Genomic DNA, 18724 nt, shown 5'->3' with positions numbered 1-18724 from the left:
GTCTACCTGGCCCCTCCTCTTTTAGCTGTGGAGGTCTCTCACTTCTATTTGCAAAGGTTGCTCTCAGGGGGCTTTTGGTGAATACGACTCGAGGGGAAACGTTTAGCTCCGTTCAAACCGATTCTAGATAAGAGATGAGATTAGATGGGAGTGTATGAACGCCGCCCCTGACTTTCAATAACAACCACGGTGTGATGCGATTAGCGGACAGCGGGTCTATAAACAATGCAACTTGTCCTGGTCCACGTGAATGATGATAACAGAGTGGTACAAGAGCAGAGGTGGGCGTGATACAATAATGGCGACTGTACGGCGGCTTTTGCAGTGAAGAGGACATACAGAAACTACCAACACTGAAAATCTTTTGTGACCCTGAGGTTGCAGAATATGCCGATCTCCACATCTGTAGTGTAGCACCTTGGCTAATTGCTTTTTTCTTCCACTATATCAGGTTAAATATTCATGTGCATAATTAATTACCTGTTGGAATTTAATGTCCCCCTGATACATTAAACTGGAGCCATACTGGGCCAATCAATAATATTCATACTGAATGTGTTTAAAACCATACGGAGGGGAATCCTTCTGGTAAGGTGTGTGAATCAATGTGTGTGTGTGTGTGTGTGTGTGTGTGTGTGTGTGTGTGTGTGTGTGTGTGTGTGTGTGTGTGTGTGTGTGTGTGTGTGTGTGTGTGTGTGTGTGTGTGTGTTTTAGGCAGTTCCAGGACACACTGAGCGATGAGCTGTTAGCCCCCTGCAGCCAACTGTTTGTCAAATGGACGTGACAAACAGTCTTACTTCGACTGTGTGTGTAGGTGCTTGTGTACACGTGGGCGGGCGTGTGTGTGTGTGTGTGTGTGTGAGTGTGTGTGTGTGTGTGTGTTCACAGCATGTGGCACATGGAAGTCTGCAAGAGTTTCACTGTATAATAAAGGTTAAAGGGACACTCCACCAGTTTTACCAGTTTACTTGCCATGAAGTTACTAACTGTAAATAACGCCTACTCTTTGTGTAAGCTTTCTAAAGTCCATGAAAATAAGCCTTAGACAGGCATTATGGGAGTTGTAGTTGAGCATACTACCCTAAAATACAGCGCTGAAGATGTGACCGATCTTTCTTTAGATCAATCTAGTCTCTTGTGTGTACTTAAACAGTATGAGAGTGTCATGCTAAATGCCCAGAATGTTCATTTAACCTTTCTAACCACACTCACAGTGTATATTTTGCATATTCAAGTAAGATCCTAATCATATATGTGCCCTTTTGCTATTTTGGTTTTTCCGTCGTGACGCTGGAAACACTGTGTTAATTGGGTGCTAAGGGGCACGACCACTGAACTGGACTCCTTGAGAGCTCCATCTTAAAAACTCACTGAGGTCATTATGTCTCGATACTCCCCCGCATTGTGTGTTTTTGGCTGTTTGTGTGCCAAAGTAGATGTAACAAGTCACAAGGAGACGCCTCTGCAGTGTCAGAGAAAGCTTGAACTTTCCAGAAATCCTGCCTCATTTATTCCTCACCGATGCCAGTTTTTCGCATTCACACACTGGCCGCGTATGCAACTTGAATACTGTGATACAACAGTGGTGTGACACTGTTATACTACATAGATGGACACAATGTAAGGCCCTCATTGTTGAGCAATTTCCCTACTTTATTAAATTAATGTATGAGTGTGCATATGTCCCAAAGCCTTCTGGGAGTTTGAGTGTTACTGACACCTACAGAGGATCTCTCAGAGCAAACCCATCAAACAAGTTGGACTAAAACACTCACTGTCAGCTGAGCCGTTGAAGGTTTTTATTTGTCCTTATATTAAATTTGTATTTCGGGGGTGCTTTTCCTCAGTTGAGCAGAGGTAGAGGTTTGTACTTCTAGTTTAGGACCAGGATATGAGGCAACCTTGATGTCAGCTTGTGTTTGCTGAAAGCAGGCCTGTGAAGGGGCTGCTATGAACTCACATCTGACACCTTGCTCACAGTCAGAGGATATAATTCATTTTGCTCTCTGTATTTGGGGAACTTTATCAAGACTTCTGACAGTGAATGAGAACATCAGTCCCCTGGTTTTTTTTTTTCCCCCCTTCTTCTCAATCTTGAGTCCCTTTAGAGCTCCAAGGATGCAGCACAAGAGGCAGGATGTCCAGACGTTACCAAAAGCAATCTAACTGTGAAAAGAAGCCCTTTTTAGGTGTACAATTCAACAAGTCAATTCCACAGTGCTCGTACAGTACCTGCCTCTCCCTCCGTCCTCGGAGTGTTATTATGCCAAGTGAAAATGAATGTCCCAGCACTCTCGGTGTAACGCGCACACACGCGTGTTCACTGCATCCGCTGCTGAATTCCCCTCGCAGCCCGACACAGCCTCACCTCCTCAATTCGATTCCTGATTCCCCCCTGAACAAGTTGTTTGTCTGCAGAAAGCAGCCGGTGATGCTTATTCCCCTGCGCTCAACAGATTGACTTGACTCACCCCTCATTCAATAAAAGCTACAATCATGCTCCTTTTTTGGCGCGACCTTGCAGACACCTCGAAGTGTCGATGGAACAGGTGGAGGGAAGGGACGTGGAAAAGGCAGGGAGGAGGAGGAGGAGGGTGGTGGGGGGGGCACGAGTGTTTGTAAAGCGACCCAGTGGAGCGTTGAGGAATCTTGCTGAGAGAGGGCCTTTGATGGGCGACAGGCAGGTGTAGTGTTTGGCAGGCCACAGGAGGCTGGTGGCGTACAGGACTAATGCAGCAGACACAAATCCTGCGATCAATCATGTTTAGCCGCCAACAACCTGCGAACTGGCAGAACATCCAGGCCGAGTCAGGAGCTGGAATGCTGAGGCAAAACAAACCAGGCGAAAGTGCTCTGCCTGTGTCTTTTCCCCTGGTGGGCGATTTGTGTTTGTGTGTGTGCCGTCAGATTGTTTTTGTTGTGGGTGTGTGTTTAAATGTAAAAACTGTGTTTGAGTCAACTGCCTTCTGCTTGTATTTTGATATCTGGGTGTCTATTTTGATATACGGGGGTTCTGGAGAATATATTTGCATGCAGGGTGGTTGTGAACATGCAAGTATATATTTTTGTACAACCTGTGTGTGTGTGTGTGTGTGTGTGTGTGTGTGTGTGTGTGCCCCAAAGCACCACCAGCATAAGTCTGGAGTTGTATACAGCCGATTGGCTTCAAGAGCCCCCCTCCCCCCGACCCTCTCACCCACTTCAAATGAGTAATTTCAGAGCGGAGATGTCACTTGAACAATCACTGGCATGTTTTAATGTGACTCTCAGCATTAGTTGAACGTCTCGTCTCTGTGACTGCACTCTCCCCCCCCCCCCTCCCCTCTGGCAGAGTGAGGAGGGGTGAGATGATGGAAGGACGAAAAGTGTGATCAGATGGGTGAGGATGTAGCTTTCAGGGGCGTTCATGTTCTGATGCCAGGGCTTTGATATTGTGTTGCAGTTTCAGCTGTCACAGATCTGCCAACGGGGGGAAAAAAAAATTATATGGAAGAATTTTCCAAACGAGCACCAACGAGGCTTTACTTTTTAAACTTGTGAATATTCAGCTATTACAGCGGCGCCTGAAGAGGAATTTTATTACATTTACAATCCCTGTACTGAGGGTCTTGTAAAGACTTGGCTTTCAGTTAGAAGCCAAAAGCTTGGGGTGTTTTGAAAGCGACGCATGACGCGCTCACATTAAATAAATGTTTAGAGAAAAAAAAAACTTAAAGCTGTCAAGTTATGAGAATGAGTTTTCGTGAGGATGAGGAGCCGGAGCCATGGCGTTAGAAGTTTAGAAGTTTCCTCCTCATTAAATGAACTTGCTGCAGTGATCATATATCTCCTTATTGTGCTCCTGCCCACATAACTTTAGTCCCATTCAACAGTCACAAGATAAGTTTTTCTGCTCTCAGCTATTCAAAGTTAGACGCAGCTGACTTACAGACTTGAAAATGGGAAAAGGTTTCTGTAAAAGATAGAAGGAGATACGGAGTCAGAATTTACACTAAATTCACCCAGAAAATTGCCTCTAATCTTTCTGTGCTGGTTGAGGCGGTGCAGTGTTGCAAAGCCGCTCCGGCTCACCTCTCCCAGGAGCTTCACGAGTGTTGACAGTGCGTTCTTGCGAGAAAAAAAAATTCCTGGCATGGAAGATACTAATTGCTTCAAATGACTTGGCTTGGGTCTTCATTTTCCGTACAGTCTCAAAGGACATGTGCCCTTAAAGTAGACAGCCAGAGAAGGTTATTTGTTACAGCTTGTGCAGCACTTACACGACTTCTGTGACCTTATATTTTACTGTTAATTTAGTATTTATTTGTTCTTATTATTATCTGTCTTATTGATTTTTTTTTAAAAAGGAGGTGTATGCATGTTTGTCTAGCTGGTTTGGCAAGCATAGCTGCAGCAGCCACACATTTCTGTCCAGCCAGGTGAACACTGGCCAAGCTGGAAGCCTCACCTGCTGATTACAGCGTTGGATCAACTCCCACAACACATTCCCAAAGTGAGGACAGAAAGATGAAAGCAGGAGAGGGGAAACTTGCACTCAAATGCACCACAGCGTCACATCCTCTCTGCTAATTTGCCATTAACAAGTGTACTCACATGAGTCAGTACCTTCTCACCCCCTGTGCATTTTTACCTCACAAACAACCCTCCATCACTATATCTCACTCTCTCCACTCCCCCCTATATTTTCCTATGTCTGTTCTCACCCCCACGTCTAGCTAATACCACCTGCTTTTTGTCGCTTCGCCGCCACCGCCAATCTCACACTCTAATAGCCGGTGTCTGGTGCTGCTGTGGGTGTGGGGGGGGCAGGCAGCAGCTGGGGAAGGAGCAGGAGGTGCTGACTGCCTCCAGCCTCACAGGGCTGAGCCAGTCTGGCAGCTGCCCTGCTCCAACCGTGTAATCCAGTTAGGCGACCTGAAGACTTCAAATTAACTGATTATGTGGATTAATTAAGAACATTTAGAGTGTGCTAGAGTGTTTGTGTGTTATGGCGGGGCCGCATCTGGTCTGATTGTGGTCGAATTCTGGGTCACCAGCAGTCATTATGAAAAAAGTTCTTTTGTCTCTGTTATCTGTGAGCAACTCAGGGACTAGAAAGCACGTTTTGTGTTGAATATGTGAAGCTTTCTGCTGTTTTTGTGATATAATTATAGATATCAGTAAATGAGCACAGCTACATTTGGCTCAGGGATAATGCAGAGAAAGGGAAATCATCTGGACTTGGACAGATGCGAGGATGGAAGTGAAAGAGTGGAGATCTTATTACAAAGCAGAACCATGAGCGGGAACAATGAGCGTGTGTGGACAGAAAGTTTAGTATTTAATGGCCGTCTTTCTCTGTCTGAAATGGAAACACGGTCAGAGTTGTGTTGATTGATTTCTGCCTCGCCTGAACACTGTGCCAACATGGCTGTCAGTCTGCCTCCTCCGTCCACCTGCAGACCAATTTAGTGTGTGTTTGGAACATGCTGGAGGTGACTTATCCTCCACACTGGGGATCCCACACATGCCTGCTGGCCTGGTATCAAACACAGATTTACGCTTTGCCCTCAGTCAGCTTTAGCTAACAAAGTTAAAAAAAGGTGCGAAGGTAGAACAGATGAGTGTTTCCATTGTGACTCAGATTAAAATATCTTTATGCTAATCTGCATCGTTAAAAAACATGATGCAATTATAACAGCATAATACAATGTAATTCCAATCTCAAAATCTGCCTTGGCAGAGGACTGGCTGAAAGAATGCTGGTTCAGAGCCTATTTAACCTTAACGAGCTGCTCGCAGGTCCGTTCACCAGTAATAAGCTGATCCCACCAGCGTGTCATTCAGAGAGGACTACCACAGAACCACAAATGCAAGCACCACACTGGCTATTACACCCAAGCCCATAGTTTGAGACAACTGCTGTTGTTCTCATTGTTTCCTGCCCACCATAAAATAAGGATTATCTAGTTCTAAAAAAATTCTTGTTTGATCCATAACAGCACAACGTGACAGAAATACAGATTTGCTACTTAACACGCTACTTTGTCGGATTTAGATAGATTAGTTTGATTGAATAGTTCCTGAGCACTTTATTTTGATGTATTTAGTTCTGAAGGAAATGTGCATAGTGTGAGCTGAAACGGTGAAATTTTGCATTTGATACTGAAAGTTTGCAGTTGAAGCTGTAGACAAAAAGCAAATCTGAAAGAAGTTCAAATGGCAGTTACAGTACAACGGTGGTGATGAGAGAAGTTTACATTTCAGATCAAGTGTAGTGTAACTAAAGCGCTGCATTAAGCTGAATGTAAGCCCTCAATAAAGTATACAGAGCTTAAAGGAGCTGTTTATTAATTTTAAGTTCAAGCGCTGAAAGGAGGCGAGGAGTTAGTTAAAGAGTAATGATCAACTGAGCTGGCAGAGGCGGTTGACGTGGAAGTCAGGAAAGAAATGTATGCTAGTTCAATCGTACAGTATAAACTCAAAGTAGTCTCACTTTAAGTGTCAGCTGAAGTGTAAGTGCTGAAAATAGGTGTGTCGTTTTTTTTGTTCAAAGACTTGAAACGGTTTGAAGTGTCACTTACAGTGTGCAGCTGAAGTGTCAGCGATGAAATCAGTTGAACTGTCAGTTATAAAGTGGAAAATGAAAGCAGTTGAAGCTGAACTAATACAAGTACTGAGTAGAACGGTGGAGAGCGAAGACTGTACAGAATATTTTTCTTCTCTAGAGATATTTTTGAGGAGACAGTGATGGCCAGCTTTAGGGGAAATATATTGCAATACAAATATGTTTCCTTGTGACCCTTGAAAGAACAATAGGCAAGTTCCAAACTTGCTAGTGTTTGGTTTAGCTTGTCTGGCAAATTAGAACCAATATAAATGTTCACCTTAGTATTTCCCTTTCTGTATTCCATTGCTTGAACTCATGGAAAGAAAATACTTCAAAATTAAGATGAATGAGACTGCTGAAAGAAACAAGAACCATTGTTTAATTTCTGCCTTTTTTTTTGTTACAGCTTTCCTCTGTGTATAATTCAATGTGTGTCAAATATGGGGTGTGAACTATTCTCCTTGAAAACTAACAATACTAAAAAATGGATGGGATGGGTGTTAGGACTCTGCGGCACTTTTCCCCCTCCACTAGACCTTTCCATCACCGCTGACAAGAGTATAACGACTCCTGTCTGAAGCTCGCAGGAGCCCTGACTTGATTCTAGACAAAGAGCCATCATACAAAGCCCACAATGCAGCCAAGTGTGGGGGTTCGCTCTCCAAAACAATCCATCAAGTCTGAGTTTCCCTCACCCAGGACTCTGCTCAGCTCTTTGCTCAAACTTTAATCATCCCCTGCACTGACCACTGCAACACCAACTGCACCAAACTGCTGAAATATTCTTTTACACAGGAACTCATCCATGATTTCCCCAATACTTGCATGTCTGTTGACTATTTCCTCCTTGAATATAATAATACTGGGGCTGCGGTCTGAAGCATAGGGCTCTAAATTGGTCCACTACCTGCTACATTCCCCTCGGTGAGATGACCTGGTCATCCCTTCTTTTGGCTTCGTTTCTGTCCAGTGAGGAGTAACCTCCATTCAGGAAAGCAAAACAACGTGTCTTCCAAGACAGCCTGCTACACTGTCAGGGGCTTGAACGGGAACTGGTTTTATTGTTCACTAATTGTAAGATCCTGGACACGTGAAGTATGAACAGCTAAATGCCTACAGTAAAAGTGTAACGGTGACAGCACACAACCCAGCTGATGCGTCTCCCTCTCTTCACACACCACTGTGCATCCTCTTGCATGTGACATGCTGTGATTAGAATAGATGGCTTTGCCCACGGACAGGAAACGTCTACAGTAGATGTCAGTGCGACAGCGCGAGATCAGAGAGTGACTGTCGTTTTCCCCCACGGAGGGTCGGCATGGCTGACACGTATTGAAAGCAGGTTCTTAATGTCAACTTCAGTGTCATCATGAAGAGCAAGACGTCTGTGGAGCAGAAAGCGAACAGGCGTGCCAGCATTTAGGCAGGCATGAAGAGGCACAACCCACTAAACCCAACCTGCAATCACTGTCACACACATCTTCCCTGTTCAGACAAGCATACTCACGTAGCTGTAGAAATACAGCAGAGGACAACTGATAAAGGAGATCTGTATACTGTATATTGAAATGTTAACCTGATTTAAAAACATGTCACGCTTCTTTACATTCCTGGCAGCAGACCTTGGTCAGTAAGAAAGGCGCAGTGTCATGAATTGTTGACTTTCTGATCAAAAAAATGTCCCCAAACACCCAGAATGCATTACAAATAGAACAAAATAAGCCTGATTTTAGTGTAGTGGCTAAATTGCAGGTCACATGACGCAGTTGGTGTCAGCACAGGAGAAACGGCGGCAAAACAGCTGTAATGGACACGTTCATAATTTGAACCACTGGGTCAAGGAGGATATTATTTCCCTCCTCACACTTACATACAGAGTGAGCAGCTTTCATGAGAAGGAGTCGGCCGCCATGTTTGGATACATTACCTAACGTTAAATACGTGATACTGCCGTACACTGGACTACTTCTTGGAAAAACAAGAAGAATTAGTCTGATTAATCAAATTACTGATGGTTGGAAAAATGGACAAAATGAGAGTGGAAGCAAACACAGACACACATGATGAAGTCCAAAGCCATTATCTGCACACACACTTTAATCTTTATTCTATTTCCAGTCTGTTCCTTTTAGTTTGCGTCAAAGCCGATTTTAATATTGAGGCACACTGGATGATCTGTCTGAATAAGTGACAGCACGCTAGGGACTCATCAGGGGACAATGCTCCTTCTGTTGTCGCAGGGGAAAAATTAGCCATCGGATATTCAATTTAATCAAGGCTGGAGGCTGCGAGGATATTCTCTCTTGACAAAGACTTCCCATCAAATAAGTTCTTGACTAATTCTCTCCCACCTGTCTAGCCTCACTCTGTGAGCATCAGCATCGCACTGGACCACATTACTACCGTAATCTACAACTCTATTTCAAACTGTCATGATGTTGAGCTAAAAAAGAAACAGGGCTGCTATTCTCTGTCCCCTGCCTGCGTAGTGCAAAATCAAGTCATCCATCATCAAAAACCTCCTGTAATGTTGATGCTTATTACCAGGCTTGTAGTCTTCAACGTTTTGACAAAAGGCTGCTACAGATATGTGCTGTCACATGGACGCAACGCATAAATATTAATTATAGGGCTTTGGGGATTGCTGTTTAGCATATGAAACAGTTTCTCTGTAAGGGCAGTCAATTAGTAAGCTAGCTCCTTTCACCAGCCACCCAGCCTTTGATTGCAATCATTCAGCACTTACTCTCCATTTCCTCAATTTGTCTGTGATTTCTGCCACTTCATTTATTTAATCAGAGCCAAGACTGAAGCTATTAACCACCTATTCTCCAGAACTGACAAAGTGGAAAAGTCTGCAGGGTGGCAACCGAGTCAGACTGTCAGTCAGCTGTAACTTTTCTGGGCTAAAATGACAGGTGACACTTCTCAGTTACCCAGGTATGAATTCTCAACAAAACACGGCAAGAAGACCCCTTGGACAGCTTATCCAATGTGTCATAAGAGCTGAATGTCACTGAATGCTCACTGAGCTCTTGGCAGGAATGCCTTGCAGTTTATGGATATATTAGGTGTTGTTGGAATCCAAAGTTATTTTTGTGCTTGGTGTGTTTGACTTTATGCCTAGTGCAAGCACATGAAGCAAAACTCTAATTGTTTCCTCAGGAGCTTGTTTATTGAACTTCTTGTGCTGCTGTTGTCCTGCCAAGTTTGATGAGAGAAGGGAAACACATTCAGTTAGACCCAGTGGCCTCGGTGTGATGGACTGCTCAATAAACCCCTCCCCCAAACAGCGTTGGTCCAATCATATGATGAGAAGCATTTTTACATTTTGTGGGGGTTCAGTGTTTACGCATCAACACCCCCAGAGACAGAATTTTGCTTCATTTCATTTGCCAAACACATTTGGTTGGTTCTTATCCCATAAAGCCTTTTCTCTTGCAACATTAAAAGTGAAAAATGGTGTTTGAAAATATGAATAATGAAACATAAATCTCATAACCACCTTACTTCTACTACTACTTCCAACCAAAGTGTTTTATATCAAACAGCCTGATATTACATTTTTCTTCATCATACTTATATTATCATATACTTAATATTACGACTCACTAGTTCCACACTTGCATATAGATCCTCAGCTGGTGAGGATGCTGACTCTCTGCTTGGGACATTTTATAGCATAAGATCATCAAGTGTATGTCTCAGTCCCCTTTCACAGGAGTCAGGATGAAATATTGAAAAGCCGACCACAGGCGACTCTTTAAACAAACTCTTGGAGCTGACATTAGCTTAATTAGCCAGCTACGGCTGATAGGATCTGATGGCGATGTTTGTCATTTCAACTGACGTTTGTTGACTTGACGTGAGAAGATTGCTTTTGTGTACGTCTGCGTGAAATCAAGCACCCATTGTCAAAACATTCCTAACAAACCATGACAAGGTTTGCCTGAAAGGAACTAAAGAACAAAAGAGAACACTTAAGAGTTTGAAAATGTTTTCCATGAACACACCAGAAATGCCTGTTAGTAGAGTTGTGGAAACCCCTTGGAGGTAAATAAGCTAATTGTGTCTGTCAATCACTGGCATGGCTTGATTAGTCTGCCTCAATGGAAAAACATTTGCTTGCTGTGTGTCATATTGTGGCAGTAGTGCAAACACACTGCCTGTCTGGTGGTCGGTGTGTGTGTGTGTGTGTGTGTGTGTGTGTGTGTGTGCATGTATACGTATGTATGTAGTATGTATGTGTGTCTGTGTATATATATGTATGTATGCATGCATTCAGTTTACAGCCAGCCAGTATAATGTGAACTGAACAATGCAAAGGAAGGTTTAGGTTTAAAGTCACTGTATCACATTTTATAGACCCTTACAGCCTGCGTAAATATGATTTATACACCTCGCATTGTGCGCCAAAATGAAAATATCTCTCTATATATACAGTCTTAGGCCAATATGGAGGTTTCATTAAGAAGTGAGCAGCGAGTGAGATAGTGAAACAAATGTTCTTCGTGATTCGCTGGACCCTTGGAGTGTCTTTTTGTTCCATTTGAGCTGCCATGTTAATTTTCTGTTTTGAGTGATTTGCTTGTACAGAGTGTGTGTAGCTGTGTGCACAGCATATCTGCTTCTTCACACACTCACTTCACCCTTAAAATAATAATAAAAAAAGAAAAAGAAAAAGAAAACCCGTCACCGCCGGAGCCCTTTTGGACAGTGGTTCCCTGTCAGTGTGTGTCTCCTTGGCGACGAAATTGAGTGACAGCTGCTGACATGCAGCCGTCAGGCAGAGACACAAATGGAGACTGCTAAAGTTTGTTGAGGGTGAAGGTGTTTGTCAGTTTGCAAGTGTATTCATATAAAGGTGAAAGAGAGAGAGAGAGAGAGAGAGAGGAGCTGACTTGAGCTATTTTCAGGGACACATTTCAGACTTAAAAAAAAAAAAACAGCTAACTTTAGGCCTACTTGTTCCCAATTGGGAAAAAAGTTCATTTTTGGGTCGGTTGTTAGGGTTAGAATTAGCCTAGTAGTTTGTAAATCTCATAGTGTAATGCCATTATTTCCATTTTACCAATCTCATTTGTTTTCTCTTCCAAAATTAGTTTAAAAACCCTGTACAATCATCTGACTGCTTGTGTTTCCTGCCCGTTCAGACTCCACTTTAATGACGCTGAAGCATTTAGATCTCAGCAGTTAATGAAACAGTCTGACATTTTGGGGAAAAACACTGATTTGCTTCCTTGCAGAGATTTAGATTGATACAGTTCTTGTGTCTCTATATATGCATGCTAAATATGTATGACACCTTGTTCAGCTGAGCATGAAGACTGAAAACAGAGGGAGGGAAACTGTCAGCATGACTCTGTCAAAGGGCTAAAAAAGTATTCTTATGTTCCAGTCACAAATCAGTGTGCCTGTTTGTCGATGCTGCACCACTTAATATTTGTGTTTGAGGTCAAGATTTCCAGTGAATTCAATGATCCTGGATGATGAGGTGGTCTCAGTCATTTATTCTTCTCCTCACTGCCAGTCCATCTGGTGTTGCTCAGATGAGTTTCCCTGCCTCTTCTGTCTCTTTGCTGCTCTCTGTGTTTCTCTGTGCATCTTTCAATCTGCCACTTCACCCCGCCTGACCTGCATCCCATGCTGTCGCTCTCACATTTTACTTCCCTCCCTCCCCGCTCTGCTAACGGCTCTGTCCCGTATGGGAAAATTCAGACTCCTCGTGGCAGTGAGTCGAAAACCTATACGTCTGAACACACACCGTCATCACGGGAGATCGCCAGCTCATAATTCATTTTTCTCATCCTCCTCTTCTCCCTCTCTTTCCCGTGGTGTCTCCAGGTGAGCGGGATCAATGCGTCGATGAGCAGGAAACGTGAGCAGCGTGTGTTATTCATGGTGGTGATTATGGTGATCTGCTACCTATTGTGCTGGTTGCCGTACGGCATCATGGCCCTGCTGGCCACATTCGGACCGCCGGGACTGGTCACGCCCGTGGCGAGCATCATCCCATCGGTCCTGGCCAAGACAAGCACGGTCATCAACCCAGTCATCTATGTCTTCATGAATAAACAGGTGAGGAGGAGGGAAGGAGGGGGGGAGGGAGGTCTGTGGCTGAGGTCAGTGCCTTTTACTTTAGCTGTCACGATACAGCAGGCGGAGGTCATCTCGCCTACTAAGGCCAGCCATCGCCACTGTTCTCACTGCGGTTTGATATAATGGAAATGAGTCACTGTTTTCTGTTCCTATCAGATAGAATAATGGTGCTTTTTTGACATTGAATAATCTGAATTATGTTCTTGTGTCGAGATGATGAATAAGAAGGTGGTTTTTCACATCTGAATCCAGCCATTTGTTACAGCTTTGAGGAACAACACTCAAGCTTATTGGTCCAGTTTCATTTTTTTTAATGATAAACAATTCAATGAGAACAGAGGAGTCACACATCGTGTCCAAGTTTGCATTCTCTGTCTATTTCAGGCCACACGGGACAAATCTAATATATTCTTTAATTGCTTCACCCAAGTCTTTCATGTGACCAATTCCTGTGCCCAGTTACATGAACTACCGTAAGTCTCCAACTTATTGTTTGTTCAAAAATATTTCCCTAAGCTATGGGGTCCATTTGAGGGCACTGCATAAAGCCTCTAAGGTTGCCTCCGTGCCAAAGTGTGTAGACCACAGACTGTATGTAAGAAGTAGATGTAGCCAACGTGACGTAAATGTGTCGTTGGTTTGTGGACTGCTGTTGGTTTTTTTTGGAGGAAGAAGTGATGTTCATTCCACGAAGACCTCCTCTGATTAGTTAGTCACAAGGTCGTACCACCCGAAAGCACATCCTGGTCTACAATCCATGTCATCAGTTTTCCTCGAAATGGGACCCTAATTTATTAAATGAACATCACGCTACATTGAAGAAGACTTGAAACTAGCAATTGAGACCATAAACTCGTTAGGAAACTCTTTGTTTACTGGGGTAATAAATCAAATGAGAACTAGGCCCAGTTTCTCATAGACTTCATTACTTCTTTTTGCAACCAGCAGTCGCCCCCTGCAGGCCTTTAGAGAGAACGCAGGTTTAAGGCACTTTTGCATTCGCCTGGAAGCTACATCCACATCTTTCATGCAGTCTATGGTTTAGACTAAGGCTTTCGCTTTAGCTCCTGTCCTAATACAGCACATGTGCACTTCAGTAATCACAGTTGCACTCACTTCTAACGATAGATTGCATGCGCCTCTAACCTGTTAAGTGCGATAAAGATTACTTAGAATTGACTTCACTAACACGTAAAACACTGGCTTATCATTTGGCTCAATAATACCTCGCAAGGTCCAGTGACAAAACACTGTCTTTTGCTCGTTCTTCTTCGGTAGCTAAAGGCAAAAAGGTCAAAGGGTTTACCCTCACAGCATCTTAGTAAAATGCCTTTAGTGATTTTATGGAACTTATGAATTTTCAGGGCGACCTTAATTACTTACTCAAAGTGGTTTTATGCAAAAGCGTCCTGGTACTTTCTGTCTGCTTGTCAAACCAGAGGGACTATTTCCAATATCATGAGGACACCCATTGTCCAAAGTGCTAATAATTAAACTCACCGTAGGTCTCAATTAACCTTGACCCACGCCCACTTCAGACAATATGATGGATCACTTTGGGAGTCATCTTTAATTAGGAGCTCCTATTTTTGGTGGTGGCTGTGGCCTGGGACTGCATTTATTTGCTCTACTACTTTGGTATACACTTTTTAATTTGGAGTTGCCTGTGAGGGGATAAATAAAAACTGAGACAACGAGCTCATGTCACATGCCCCTCTTAGCTCACTTCAGTTCACGTAGCCTTCTTACTACTATGATCACTATTACTGCTGAACATGAAACACTTTCTATTTGTGCGTTCATCTGTTATGTGACACTTGGATGATATTAATATTTGAAAACTTGGCTTCAAATCAACCATTATAATAACTTATAACATTACAAATTAGATGAGAAGATTGCAGCCACTCGTGTCTTTTTTAAGTAAAAGGCTAAAGTCAGTTAGCTTTAGCTTAGCAACAAGCAGAGACTAAAACAGTGAATTGTCATTTTCACATTACAGCTATTGTGCTCATTAAAGAAATGAGATATGATGTGTTAATCAGCTGTAGAGATGGTGGTACGTGGATTACGTTGTGCTAAACTAAGCTTAATGACTGCTGGCTGTAGCCTTTTAACTGACCTCTTACTAACTCATCCAAACTAATTCTCCTAGTGAAAGTGGATAAGCACGTGTCTCAACTATTCTGTAAAATATTCATGACTGAAAGAGCAAATATCAAAGTTAACAGAAACATCTAGGTATTATTGGGGGTGGCCAACTTTTCAGCTTAGTTTGGAGTGAGATTGTTGGTGAAGGCCTTACGGGACGTTATCCTCCGCAGGGGTCGAGGTCATCACATCTCAACAACTAGGAACTTTGCTCAAAAAGTTGAGCAACCATAATTAGTTTTAAGCCAAATCAATAATCACAGTTAATGGTGAATATGTACGGTTGATCAGCAGAGATCAGAGAGTTGGACACTCTCCTTAAGTAATATTTTGATGCTGGTGAACACCCGCTGGTGGCCTGTCTCCTCCTGAAAGCATCAATTATAAATGTGTTTTCACTGGGGGACTATGCAGTGGCATGAGCGCGTGGGCAAAGTGGCAACTGCGCATGTCCGATGGTCACTGTGTGAGAGCTGTATTATTTATTAAGGATCTTATCTGCTTCATCAGGACTGTGTGGGTATGCTTTGATCACTTCGACCAAACAACCCACCAGCATGAACAGGAAATAAAAAACTAAAAATCTCAAATGTAAAATAACTCGCTGTAATAACGTTGGAAATGGTGTGGTATGGTATGTGTGGTGTGTTCGTCTAGGATCACATTACTTATAGTAAGAGGCTGAAGAAAACATATTTTCAGGGCCTTTAAGTTTGTGGTCATGCACACCTGAAAGTTCAGTGGAAGAAAAGCACACGGCTGCACACATCTGTCACAAGTTGAAAAGAAAGAAAGACCCTTTGGGCCCAGGCAGTGTGGGCTCAGGCTCTTTTGGCTGGAGGGCCAGAGAGACAGAAGACGAGATGAAAGCCAGAGGGCAGCCAGGGCTGGGAAGTGAACTCCAACATCAGACATGCTTCATCAGTCATTCTGCATGTTATGCCCCTCGAGTCCAACATGTGGAGAAACATATCTGATTATAAACTAGTTTTACATACATACTAAATTATTGATTAAGGTCTAGGAGACACAAAGCCTTTGAATCCAAATAATTAATCACAGCAGATCTTTAAAGTAGTGTCACATATATCATGCAACTCTTGCTTGTTTGTGTTATTGAATTCAATCCACAGACTGATGGAAAAAAGCATGTTTTTGTTGATTCATTCAGTTGGTGCTTTCTTATTTAGCAATTTCAGGCTCAGCCAAGGCAGAGATTAGAGTCAAAACAATGCTTGAAATGGATCCGAGATTCTTTTTCCGGAAAATCAGATTAAGCCGTTTCCAGCAATGGTTTTTGGTAAATTTAAATTAAATTTAACAAGCTGCATTGCCTAAGCAATGGGAGAACTGATACAGTTTTAACCCCACAAGAACATGTTTAAAGGGCAGCTATTGTTTAATGGATAATTGCAGTTACTACTACTATTAATAACACTTTCCTGGTGTTTTCTATCCCAGTGGTTGATTACGTGTGAATAGTTACGGTTTACTGTTGAAGCAGCCATATAAAACAATTCAAATGTATTATATGAAAACAACTTTAATTGCTAATTTATCACAATATTCTTTCATTAATACTTTATAAACACTGTTCACCACGCTGGATTACCAACTGGGCCAAGTGGACAACTCCCCTGGAGCCCTCAACCCCACCAAATTGTGGTTCTTAAAGGGATAGTTTGTATTATTTGAAGTGGGGTTATTTGAAGGTACTTCTCCACAGTCAGTGTATCACTTACAGTAGAAGTCAGCACTCCTGTTTGGAGGAGACAGGAGACCTTGTACTTGTACTGCTGTGGATGTGGTCAGCAGAAAAACCTCTTTTAGCCACCCAAACAAAGGCCCACCTACAAAAATGAGTGTAAGTGTATGCTATGCTCAAAGCAAACCAGACTCCATGGACAAAAACAGTAATTTTACCTCACAGACCATGGGGGGGGGGGGGGGGTTTGTTGGTCTACCGCTGCCTCAATCAGTTAGTTTGTTTGTGTTATTGTGAGACTTTGGTGTTTCCAATGGTTAGTTCTGATCTGAACTAATGTTCAATTCATTGATCGAGGCAGCGGCAGCACATTGACCTGGAAGGTAAAATTACTGTTCTTATCAAGAGAGTCTGGAGGCATTCAAGCGAGTGAAAGGAAAGAATGAAAGGCTTCAGTTCTTTGACAAAAAGGCTGTCTGATGGTGTTGTGAAGTGGTGAAAACATTCTATTGGTTGGGCCCAAAGCAAAATGAACGTGTTTTAAATACGTTGGCTAAAATACGTGTTTCTGCTTCCCCTGATTGCTTCGTGTCTGTGCAGCGACTTCTCTCTGTCTTCTTCCAAACTGGGGGCGTGCTGCCTGCCATCTACTGTAATTAATACACTAACTATGGATAAGTACCTCATATAACCCCACTTAAATAAATAAATAAACCTGAGGGGACAGTGGTTGATTAAAAAATATCACTGCTACATAAAATATTGCTTTTGCTTTTCTTGTGAATGGAGTGTCCACCGAGGGGGGAAACCAACACTAACTTTGGTTAAATGGTTGCCAACTGAAGTCCGAACTGTGAATAGGTGTCACAAATACACTTTCCACCTACATTATTTCCCTATTTGAGTTAAAATCGAACTTTAATGCCTTTGTTTTTGTTTCTTACTGTGCTTACATGATGCATATTCCTAAAATGTGCCTCACATTACCACAAACTAATCACTAATTACTGACTGAACAGTACACAGATGGTGGGAGAAAAAGAGATGTCATTAGGGGCGTACAGCTCATTTGTGCCCTGGGGCCCCCTCGGAGGTTAATTTGGTGATCTTGTTTGCACATTTTCCTTATGTACTTTGCTTATGACCTCCGTGTTGTATTCAAGTTTGTTTCCCATCAGCTTCAAAGCATGCATTAATCAGTGGAACACCGATATCTGCTGGCCACATTTATGCTTATTAAACCAAACACAAACTCACACCGGTATGTGTTTATACAGCTGCTTTCCCAGATGTGTGATTAAATGTCCACACTTCCCACTTGTAATTCCAACAAGGGAGTTGACACGAACGTACTGCTACTTACAAACTTTTCCCTGTCAACAGATTGCATTTGCAGAACATCCCATATGACATGAACACGGCGTCAGCATACTTAAGCGGTCGACAGTACACGTCAGAAACCTTATGCTGCGACACACATGAGTTTGAAGCAATGGGTAATCAGAAACTGGGTGTCGGGTTTGACTGCAGGAGATTGTCCCGGCTTTCTGGGTGTGTTTTGAAGAGCAGCACTGAGCTCGACGGTGGAGAAAAGTGCTGAAAGGTGAAGAAAATAAAGACCTGGTTGAGTCGAGTTAAACTTTTTTGTGCCCCTTCCCTTTCAAGGCATCTTATTTGGTGCAGGATTTCTAACATTCAACTGCATGCGCTCTGACTCACACACGACTTCCGAGTGTAAACTCCTTAGTAAAGGGGTTAAAAAAGACATTATATGAAATATAAGAGCTTTTTAAATGAATTCTGAACTACAATGAAATGATAACTGATATAAACTCAAGAGGAAACTACAGGTAACTTTTGTCCTTTAAGAGGATTTATGGCTTTATGGCTATTATTTTGATTTAGGATTAATATTTTGAATGTATAGTGGTCTGGAATTTAACTGAAATTCAACTTTGTACTTTATATCAAGTTCCCCTCTCAAGCAAAAATGTTTGTACAAAACAAAACATTTACACTTAAGATTGAAGATGTTTTGCTCCTTTCTGAAACACAGTTCATCATGGTGAGAAAAAACACAACAGAAGATAACCAAGATGGTCTTCTCCTCCCACTGGGACGCACTGATAAAACTTTTTTTCCTCAAAGTAATCTTTATCATCTCATTCTGTCCTATTAAA

The 18724-nt window shown here is 42.6% G+C and overlaps 1 protein-coding gene across 1 annotated transcript in view; it reads left to right on the top strand.

The window, feature by feature from the left end:
• The window catches only part of tmtopsa (teleost multiple tissue opsin a), a 61014-nt gene that overhangs the window by 24918 nt on the left and 17372 nt on the right, over positions 1 to 18724 (top strand). Inside the window, exon 3 of the mRNA XM_070845359.1 lies at positions 12434 to 12667. Within this exon, the coding sequence (XP_070701460.1) occupies positions 12434 to 12667 (234 nt within the window). The remainder of the gene's footprint in view (positions 1 to 12433; positions 12668 to 18724) is intronic.

This window comes from Pempheris klunzingeri, chromosome 15, assembly GCF_042242105.1.
Source record: "Pempheris klunzingeri isolate RE-2024b chromosome 15, fPemKlu1.hap1, whole genome shotgun sequence".
Classification (NCBI taxonomy): Eukaryota; Metazoa; Chordata; class Actinopteri; order Acropomatiformes; family Pempheridae; genus Pempheris; species Pempheris klunzingeri.
The sequence above is the reverse complement of the archived record's forward strand: the minus strand, read 5'-3'. Positions and strand labels throughout refer to the sequence as shown.